Source organism: Alexandromys fortis, unplaced genomic scaffold, assembly GCF_014885135.2.
Source record: "Alexandromys fortis isolate MF-2015 unplaced genomic scaffold, M_Fortis_MF-2015_v1.1 scaffold_27, whole genome shotgun sequence".
In the NCBI taxonomy this organism is placed as follows: Eukaryota; Metazoa; Chordata; class Mammalia; order Rodentia; family Cricetidae; genus Alexandromys; species Alexandromys fortis.
This window is the reverse complement of record NW_026067952.1, coordinates 14256289-14267123: the sequence shown is the minus strand read 5'-3', so window position 1 is coordinate 14267123 and position 10835 is coordinate 14256289. Positions and strand designations below refer to the sequence as shown.

General features: G+C 49.2%; 1 protein-coding gene across 1 annotated transcript in view; it reads left to right on the top strand.

The window, feature by feature from the left end:
• Cox4i2 (cytochrome c oxidase subunit 4I2) overlaps positions 1 to 3444 on the top strand; it is an 11922-nt gene extending 8478 nt beyond the window's left edge. The window contains exon 4 of the mRNA XM_050151300.1: positions 3185 to 3444. Coding sequence (XP_050007257.1) covers positions 3185 to 3300 — 116 coding nt within the window. The 3' untranslated portion in view covers positions 3301 to 3444. The remainder of the gene's footprint in view (positions 1 to 3184) is intronic.
• The last annotated feature ends 7391 nt before the right edge of the window (positions 3445 to 10835 follow it).

The window sequence follows — 10835 nt, the reverse complement described above, 5'->3', positions numbered from 1 at the left end:
CTCCTCCTCCTCCTCCTCCTCCTCCTCCTCCTCCTCCTCCTCCTCCTCCTCCCCCTTCTCCTTCTTCTTTAAAGCAGGCTTTACTATGCAGGCCAGGCTGACCTCAGACTTGGGATTCTCCTTCCTGAGAATTGGGGTTAGGTTTGCAGGACCACTTCTAGCTAGGGTTATTCCTCTCTCACAATAAAAGGCCAGTGAAACAATCCAGGCCAAGATGGGCACTCACAGACCCTTTGCTCTGTTACACTTAACAGGAAGTGAAGCTTGCATTTGATGTACAAGATGCCTCTCCATGTCCAGCATCTATTTCTGTTCTATTGGCTACAGATGATAATATGTCCTTGCTTAGCTTAGCTACAGGAGAAACTAGGAAATGTTTTCTGGGAATCATCTCTCGTCTCTCTCTCTGTGTCTCTGTCTCTTTTGAGAGAGGTACCCTTGTCTGGCCTGGAGCTCCCTGTGTTGATCAGGCTGGCCTCAAGCTCACATGCTGAGATTAAAGTCATGCACTACCACACCAGACACTTTTTTTTTCTTTTAGAAGCAAGATCTTGCTGGGCAGTAGTGGCACACACCATTAGTCCCAGCACTCAGGAAGCACAGGCAAGTGGATGGGTCTCTGACATTGACAACAGCCTATTGAGTCTATAGACAACAGTCTGTAGAGTGAGTTCCAGGACAGCCATGGCTACACAGAGAAACCCTGTCTCAGAAACCAGCCAACCAAATAAATAAGTGGATGAATGCAAGGTCTTACTCTTTAAGCCACTGTCTTAGCCACTGTTGTATTGCTGTGAAGAGACGCATGTCCGCAGCAACTCTAACAAAAGCAAGCATTTCGTCCATCGCCATGGTGGCACACATGGTGCTAGAAGAGTGGCTGAGAGTTCTACATCTAGATCAGTAGGCAGCAGGAAGAGAGAGTGACACTGGGCTTAGCTCTGGCTTCTGAAACTTTAACATCCACCCCCAGTGACACACTTCCTCCAACAAGGCCACACCTCTTAATCCGTTTCAAATAGTGGCATTCCCCGATGACTCAGCATTCCAATATATGAGCCTATGGGAGGCCATTCGTGTTGTGTTCAAACCACCACATCCAGGACTACGGGAAACTCACCAAGGAGCCTAGTTTGGCTTTAAACTTGCAGCAATTGTTTTGCTTTGCTGTTTCCAGTGCTGTCATTACAGACTTGAGTTGCCACGCCCGGGTTGTGGGTTGTTTTTTGTTTGTTCATTTGTTTGTTTTGAAGGTGGGCCATTTCTTTCTTTCTTTCAAAGTTTATTTACTGTGGAGGTCAGAGGACAGTTTTTGGGAGTCAGGTGTCAGGTCCAGTGGCAAAGCACATTTACCCATTAAGCCATTTTGCCAGCCCTTTGTTTGAGTATTTATTTACTTTAGAGAAGGTCTCATTATGCGCTCCTGGCTGATTTGGGAACTCTCTGTGTAGACCAGACTGACCCTGAGTTGACAGAGATCTGCCTGCCTCTCCTGCCTCCCAAATGCTGGCAGTAACCTGCTGTGATTTTTCTTGTAAAATCTGGATGGGAATTCCTGTCCTGTACAAACAAACATGAGAAGGGAAGGTCTTTAGGGAAAGGTCTAGCTCAGGGTTTGCTGTGTCCTAGGGGCCATCCTTGTCTACCTCTGGATAGAGACAGTGATGAGGTTGGGAGACAGCTCACTTAGGAAAGTACTCGTCTTGCAAACATGAGAACGTGAGTTTGGATTCCCAGCATCAGCCCCACTCCCAGCATAAAAAGCAGATACGTTAGGCCAGAGAGATGGCTCAGCAGTTACACTGGCTGCTTTTCCAGAGGACCTGGATTTATTCCCAGTACCAACATGACAGCTCACAACTGTCAGGAACAGGGGATATGACACCCTTTGCTGGCCTGCTCAGGCACCGGACACACACATGGTGCACATACATACATGCAAGCAGAGCACATGAAATAATAGTAATATTAATAATTGTTTTGAAGTTGGGATGTGATGGGGCACTGGGGAGGTAGAAACAGTAGGATCCCTGTAGCCAATCTAGCTGAGCAGTGAGCGCCAGCATCAGTGAGAAACCCTGCCTCAAAAACTAAGACTAGCCTGGCTTAGTGGCTAAAGGTGCGAGCCACCATGCCTTCAGTTGAGTTCAGTTCCCAGGAGCCTCATGGTGGAAGGAGAGAACCATCTCCTCACACCTCCACACATGCACCATAGCTCACTCCACTGTGCATACACCCACCACGAAATAAATAAGGGGGAAAGTTAAGTACCAGGGACAGAGGCTAGGCTAAGAGGGTCCACAGGTAAGGGTCTCTCAAGTCCCTCCCTCAGGGTCCAGTCTTTGGGTGAAATGCTGTTCTCCTCTGGTATTTATTATCACTATGTATTCCAGGCTGGCCTTAAGCTCTCTATCCTCCTGCCTCAGCTTTCCCAGTACTGGGATTACAGGCCTCCACCACCGTCTAGCTCCTATCCTGGTTTGTGAAGTCAGTGGTGTCTGCTTACCTTTGCTCCTAAATATCCCACCGCCCACCCAGCTGCAGGACACAGAAGGAGCCCCCTCTCCCTTCCCGTCTAGTGGGAGGCCACAGCCAGTGCTTCCTATCTATCCAGCCAGAGAGATGCCCAGAACCTCACAAGTACTCATATTCTGTTTCCAGAACCATCCAGACAGAGCCTACTCCTTGCAGGAGAGGAAGGCGAGGCTCAGAGAAGTGAAGTAACTTGTTCGAGGCCACACAGTAGAGAGGTGGTGGTGCTGTGGGCAGCACATATTGTCTTCATGTCAGCCTGCCACTGGTCACAGAGAGAAGTGAGGAAGTAGATTCACTGAGGGGAAGGAGTGAGTCTAAGGGAAACTGGCAGGAAAGCCCTGGTCCTGGACCGTCTGGAGAGCCTGGCGGTGCACACCAGCCCTGGGAAGGCAGTAACAGTAGGAGCTCTGTGAGTTCAAAGCCAGGCTGGTCTACATAGTGAGTTCCAGGACAACCAGAGCTACAGAGTAAAATCCTTTTTCAAAAAGACGGAGACAGAAACAGAGGGGTGTGGGGGGAGAGCCTGGAGATAGCAGGGAGCGAACCCCTCAGTGCAGGGGACCCTGACAGTGTGGCTGTAGCCCGGGGCTCAGAGGGAGTGTGACTGGGGACCTGGGCTGCTTCTCTCTCATCTTTGCTGTCCCTGCAGTGTTCCCTGAGAAAGTTATCACCCTGACGGAGGAGCGGAAAGCCCAGCAGCTCCAGCGCCTCCTGGACATGAAGAGCAACCCCATACAGGGCCTGGCTGCCCACTGGGATTACTAAAAGAAAGAGTGGAAAAAGTGACCTGTACCACTCGTCAGCCGCTTGCCCTAGTGAGACCACCCTGGTGCAGAGCTTGAAGCCCAGAGCCCCCTCCTCTCCTCTCCCCCTCTTCCCTTTGCTCCAATAAAGCAGCCTGTTTTTTTTTTTTTTTTTTCCTGCCTGCAAACTCCCCTTGGACTATATAGGACATCCAAATTTACCCAGTGAGATGGGGGCAAGAACAATTCACGGAGGGTTTCCTGGAAAAGTGTGCTAAGGACCTGAGGGCAGGTTGGAGGGAGGAGAGAAAGCATTCAAGGGAGGGGAGGCAGTAGCAAAAGCAAAAACACTTTTTTCCCCCAAGACAAGGTTTCTCTGTGTAACAGTCCTAGCTGTCCTAGAACTTGCTCTGTAGACCAGGCTGGCCTTGAACTCACAGAGATTCCCCCCCCCCACCTCTGCTTCCTGAGTGCTGGAATTAAAGGCGTGCACTACCACCAGGCAGAAACAGTCTTTTATTCAGTCAGTTAACCAGTCTTTCCTGAGCACCCAAGTTGTACCTAGTAGTATGATTCTGGGCTCTGGGGATGCTGCAGTGTCCAAGACTGGCTTCACACAGGAGACTTTCCTCCTGTGGAGGCCAATGCAAACGTGAATAATGAATAATAGCGACAAATACTGCGTGACAGGCGATAAGTGCCACAGAGAAAGCAGGAGACAGTGAGGCTGGGAAGCAGGTGAAGAGCCTCTTAAAGGAAGTAGCACCTCTGAAGAGGGCAGAGTGGAGTCGGGAACAAACCTTGCATGGAAGGTGGAGGCTGGGCAGCATGTAGCCTTGTGCTGCCTCCCTTATCTGTGTGCAAGGCCCTGAGTTTCATCTCTGGCATTGCAAAAGAAAAAAATAGGCTAACAAGTACAGAAACCGTGAGGTGGAATCTGCTCTGCCCATCTGAACTTCGAGGAGACCACCATGACTGAAGAAGTCCTGGAGCAGAAGGGAGAATTGGGGAGCGGAGATGTGTGTGTTGGAAGAGAGCCCGTCTTGTGCTGGGGAACAGGGTACACAGGGCCCATCTGGATTATGGTCCAAGCATGGGGGGGTGGGTTCGTGTTTTGTGATCTCTGAGGGTCTTGTCAAGAAGGAATTAGTCACATGATGAGATCTGGGGAACAGTGACTGCAGGAATGGAGGGGAAGAGAATGACAGTCCCTTAGCCTGACGCCTGGGAAGGAGAGCAGGAGTGCAGTAGGTGGGGCAGTCTGGAGCCTTAACTACACAGGGGTTAAAATGGACCAATGGGACTGGGACTGTGGCTCAGTGATGGAGGACTTGCTCAGCACTGCAAGGCCCTGGCTTCAACTTCTAGTAGTACCAAAAAGAAAAAAAAATCAGGGTCTGATTATTACAGAAAGAGATCAGGCTTACACCGAAAGGTAAAAAAGACACAAAGGAATTTAAAAGTTCCCTAGGGTCCCAGTGGCGGTGGTGGTGCACCCCTTTAATCTCAGCACTAGGGAGGCAGAGGTAGGTGGACCTCTGTGAGTTCAAGGCCAGTCTGGTCTACAGAGTGATTTACAGGACTGCCAGGGCTACACAGAGAGACCCTATCTCAAAAAAACAAAAGTTCCCTAGGGGACCTCCAACAAAGCAGGTGCTCCTTGGGTTCTGATCTCTTAGGAGTATGGATGTGGAGAAGTTGCTAGGGTGCCCGGCTACAGCTGTTCGGTATTCATGGGAAGTAGAGCATCTGCAGCTACAGGGGCTGAGGCCGGTGGCTGGGTGGCGGGTAGAACAAGGCAGATGTGAGACCTCTACCTCGGGAGGGCTGCAGGGGGCCTCGAGGGCTCTGACAGCTGCTCCACCCTGTGGCTGGGGTGATGATCTCTAGAGGACACAAACAGGCGAGAATCCTTTCTACCCACGGTGCTCCCTCCGGCGCCCTCTACCGGCAAAGTCCCGCACCATCATGTCCTGGGAGCCGGCCTGACGTCAATTCCAGGAGGTCAATTCCAAGTGACTCCGGCTGACCTCGAACTCATGGTAATCTTTTTGTTCTACCTGCCTAATATTGGGGTTACAGGTATGTTATGAAATGTCCCATTCTTTCTCTCTCCTTCCCTCCTTCTCTCCCTCCCTTTCTCTCCCTTCCCACCTCTGTCTATTTTGGCAGGGACTTGCTATAGAGCCCAGGTTGGCCTCAGACCCTCGAGGTTCCTGACTCAGTCTTCTGGGCGAGTGAGGGTGTGAACGTGAAGCTGAGGTAGCCGAGTGCAAGCTATGGCATCAATAGACAATCTTGGAGAGACCAGAGGGACCCTGGAGAACACAGTGCGCAGTAGAAGAGTCCTGCCTCTGATGCCATTTGCCTTGGACAACATTGTCCCACTAGCAACACCATGGGTCAGTCCTTAGCGGGGGCAGTCCAAGAAGACGTGACCAGGTGCACTGCAGAGATGTGAATACTGACCCTTTCTTTCCCGCCCCACCTTCTCCAGACAGTTTCGTTTTCTTTCTCGTTTGGCTTTGTTTTGTCTTACTGCGTGGCCTTGACTTCTCCGGGAGACCAGGCTGGCCTTGAACTCAGAACCCTCTTGCCTAGCCTTCCAGAATGCTAAGAGCAAATGCAAAGCACCACCTTGCCTGGCCCAGACAGGGTTACGGGAAACCCTAGCCCAGCTAGTCTTAAATTTACTGTGGAGCTGAGGATGGCCTTGAACTTCTGGTACTTCTGACACTGGGATTACAGTTGTATTCCACCACCCCTGGCTTTATGACTACCCTTCTGAAGACAGATTCGAGCAATGCACCACCACACACACCGTCCCATGGCGATGGAAGAATTTAGGGGAGCAGTAACAACAACAATATTTATTCAACCAACAAATTGGCCTACTGACCAGATCCCAGGCTGGGGGGTGCAATGAATGAGGTCTCATATTAGGGTTATTAATTCTGGTATTGTGTATCTGAAAGTTGGGAATGGGAAAAGGAACATTAATCGGCTGTCTGCCTAGTAAATCAGATTACGAAGGCGTGCCAAAAAAAAAAAAAAAAAAGTGGTATCTGGATGGTCAATCAGGGGCCTAGCCTGGAGGGCTTCCCTGAGGAATTGTCCAGAAGACCAGATGCAAGCGGTGAAAGAGGCTAAGTAGAGAGAGTCCTGCGCAAAGGCCCCTTGGCCGGTGAGGGCTCTAAAACGTTAGAGACCTAGAGACAGCCAGTGGGAACGAGATGGGACAGGAAAGGCGGGGGAGCAGACTGTACCCCCACCCCCGCACGGTTCTGCTACTTTCGCTGAAGAGGAAAGCATGGGAGGAGCCAGCAGAGGAGGCGGTGGTGTGAGTCCCGCCTACCACTCACTGCCTCCAGGCCATCAGCTCCTGAGTAGAGAGGATGGGTGGGTGGGACCTGCCGGCCTGGTGGGTGGAACCCACAGGTGGGAGGAATGTGGGAGGAATTCCAGAAATGCTCTGGAGCTGCAGGCAAGGTGGTTTCTGCTGGTGGTGGTGACTGGGGCGGGGAGAGCTTGGGAGGCGGGGAGAGCTTGGGAGGCTGAGGCAGGAGGACCGAAAGTTCAAAGTCAGCCTGGGCTTTACGGTGAGACCCCGCCTCTAGTAAGGAAGAAAGAAAGCTAGTTTGGGGTACCGTATATTTGCAGGCAGTTTTAACCTTGCTTCTTGGGCAGCCGTGTGATGCAGCTGAACACGTTTAACGTGCTGACAGTAAAATTGGTTTGTTTAGTAAATTATGAAGGAGTGGTGTTGCTGGGCAGTAGAGAAAATTGCCAAAATCGGTTCCGGGAAAACTGAATGCGCTCCAGCAGTCTTGTCCCTACAGTAATGCTGGGTGTGGCTCAGTGGAGGCTGGATTAGAATGCCCCCACACACACACACACACAAAAAGAGGAGCAAGCCTATGCATAGAAAACCAACATCTTACAGCTTTTGTCTCCCCCTGCCACCCTGCCCTCATGGGTCACTGTATCGCTTTATGGGGGCAGCCATGACAGTAATCCACAGGCTGGGTTTAAACAACAGAAATTTATATTCTCACTGTTCTCAGAGCCAGAAGCCAGGGATCATGGAGTCGGCAAGGCCGGCTTCCCCCCAAGTCCAGCTCTGTGGCTTGCACACAGTCGTCCTTGCTGTCATGTGTGTGAACAGCTCTGCTGCCCCGAGAGTCTTGCTCTCCACTTCTCACACGAACACGAAGCAGACTGAATGGACTGGGGTGTAGCCCTTGGGGCTCTCTTCAGCTACTTCATTTGAATTTAGGGTCTGGCATTGTCCAGACTAGCTGTGGAGTTACCATCCTCCTGCCTGCTGATGGCATGTGTCACCATGCTCGGTTACTTAGGTACTTGGGAATCTTATTTTATGAATTTTTATATATGTGTATGTTTACATGTCTGTTACATGCGAGTGCAGGATTAGAGGCGTGAACCACCACTGCCCAGCACTTCTTGATGTGTGTGGGTGCTGGGAACCAAACTCTGGTCCCTGGAAGAGCAGCGCTCTCTCACCTAAGGAACCTGGTTGTAGGATTTGTTGTTGGTGTTGGTTTGTGTTGTCATTGTTGAGACAGGTCTCAGGTAGGCTGACCTGGAGCCTGGAACTCAAAAGAAGATGACCTTGAACTTTTGATCCCCCCCCCACCTCCTAAGTGCTGGAATTATAGGTCCACACTATCACTTCAGCACCTGTGGTACCGGAGCTGAAGCCCAGGGTACTGCGCATATGAAGCAAGCACTCCTTTCATCTATCTACTTATCTATCTATCTATCTATCTATCTATCTATCTATCTACCTACCTACCTACCTACCTACCTATCATCTATCTATCTGTCATCTATGAACCATCTACCTAACATCTGTCAATCAATCAATTTATCTACCTATCTATCATCTGTCATTTATCAATCATCCACCTATCATCTACCAATCTATCATCTATGTATCTATCTACTCTATCTACGTATTTATCTATCATCTATGGGGGAAGAGGGTTGTTGTATGTGTCATGGCTCCTGTGTGCAGGTCAGAGGACAACTTGTGGGAAATAGTTCCCTCCTCCCACCCTGCGAGTTCCAGGATTGAACTCAGGTCATCAGGCTTGGAGGTACGGATCTTTACCTGCAGAGCCATCTGGCTGGCTCAAGGCAAGCCCTTCTATATCTGAGCTTTCCTTATCTACAGATGCAGTCACACTGAGGTGCTGAGGGCTAGAAGTTGAATATATGGATCTGAGGACACAGCTGGGTTCAGATTTATTTCATGTGGGCACCTCAGGCATCTTCTCACAGCAGGAGACTCGAGGAGGCAGAGGAATGAGTAGGGGCACTGCTCGAAGAGTCTCCTGGAAACAGATGTAGAATTTTGTCTCAATGTGTAGATTCCTGCAGGCAACAAACCAGCCCAGAACCTCATGGATCTGTGGCGTGGACATGGTAGAAATAAAGCTGCAACACTTCTTTATTATTATTATTATTTATTTTTGTTTGTTTTTTTTCGAGACAGGGTTTCTCTGTAGCTTAGGAGCCTGTCCTGGAACCAGCTCTTGTAGACCAGGCTGGCCTCGAACTCCCAGAGATCCACCTGCCTCTGCCTCCCGAGTGCTGGGATTAAAGGTGTGCGCCACCACCACCCGGCTTCTTTTTTATTATTTATTTCCTTATTTTTATCCAAAACTGTGGGTGGAAGTACACATCAGGCAATGCCACCTCTCAGATGGCTCAACTATGTTCATAGCATCATTGTTTGTCATAGCCAGAACCTGGAAACAACCTTAATGCCCCTTGACTAAAAAATGGCTAAGGAAAATGTGGCACATTTACACAATGGAGTAATACATAGCAGAAAAAAAAATAACGACATCTTGAATTTTGCAGGAAAATGGATGGAGCTAGAAAACATTATTTTGAGTGAGGTAACCCAGACACAGAAAGACAGTTATCAAATGTACTCACTCATAAATGGTTTTTAAACATAAAGCAAAGAAAACCAGCCCACAAATCACAATCCCAGAAAACCTAGACAACAATGAGGACCCTAAGGGAGACATACATAGATCTAATCTACATGGAAAGTAGAAAAAGACAGGATCTCCTGAGTAAATTGGGAGCATGGGGACCTTGGGAGAGGATTGAAGGGGAGGGGAGAGGCAGGGAGGGAAGCAGAGAAAAATGTAGAGCTCAATAAAAATTAAAAAAAAAAAGCTAGAGTTAATAAGCCATGCAGTGATTTAAATAACATAGTTTCTGTGTGATTATTTTGGTTCTGGGTGGCCAGGACAAACAAGCGACCTTCCTCCAACATGGATCAGTAGTTAAGAGCACTGGCTGCTCTTCTAGAAGACCCGGGTTCAATTCCCAGCACCTGTGTTGCAACTTACAACCATCTGTAACTCCAGTTCCCGGGGATTTGATGCCCTATTTAGACCTCTGCAGGCACTAGTGTACAGAGACATACATTCAGGAAATACACCCATGGACACAAAATAGTAATCAAAATAAAAGAATTGTGGCCTTCTACTTGTTGGACTAACAAGCGGTGACTTCATTCAGGAGCCTCCTGCGGCTGCAGTCTTTAGTCTTGGGGCTTGGTCCAAGCCTTGTGACAGGACTGAGGAGCTAACTGTAGCTTAAGATGCCAAGAAAACGCAAGGTTACCAAGAGTAGGATAGAAGAAACACACTTCTTCGCTCCAGTGAGCACAGCAGCAGGTCAAGTTAACCTTGCATTACTGTCTGGGAAAAACATTTCTTAAACGATCAACTGTATCCACAGAAGAGCCAGTCAGAGTCTGACTCACTGGTCAGACAGCAAAGGAGACAGACTATGAAGACAGTGGTCCAGTCTTTGCCCCCATTTCACTACTCAGAACCTCATCTCTCTACAGACTCTCCTAGAGGTACATTGTTTTTTTTTTTTTGTTTGTTTTGTTTTGTTTTGTTTTTTTTTGAGACAGGGTTTCTCTGTAGCTTTGGAGCCTGTCCTGGAACTAGCTCTTGTAGACCAGGCTGGCCTCAGACTCACAAAGATCCTCCTTGCCTCCGCCTCCTGAGTGCTGGGATTAAAGGCGTGTGCCACCATCGCCTGGCTAGAGGTATATTGTTAGCCTTGTGTGATGGCACAAGCTTTTAATCCCACCCCTCAAGAAGCAGAAGTAAGAGGCTCTAGCTGTGGATTCCCTGGTCTACGTAGCAAGTTCCATGCCAGACAGAGCCACATAGGGAGATCCTATGTCAAAACAAAACAAACTGACCTGCTCATCTCCTAGCCAAGAAGCACAACAGGAAGAACGGGGGCTGGGATGCAGCTCCAGTGGTAGAGTTCTTGTCTAGCAAACTGCAAAGTCCTGGCTCGAGCCACAGCACTTCTTAAACCTGGGAAAAGTGGTGCATACTCCTGCAATCATGACACCCAGGGAGCTGGCAGGAGATTCAGAAGTTCAAGGTTATTCTCAGGTAATTTAGAAAGTTAGAGGCTAGCCTGGGCTACTCTATCTCAAAACAAAACAAACAAAACCTACAACAAGAAGGACAGGAAGGGAGGGAG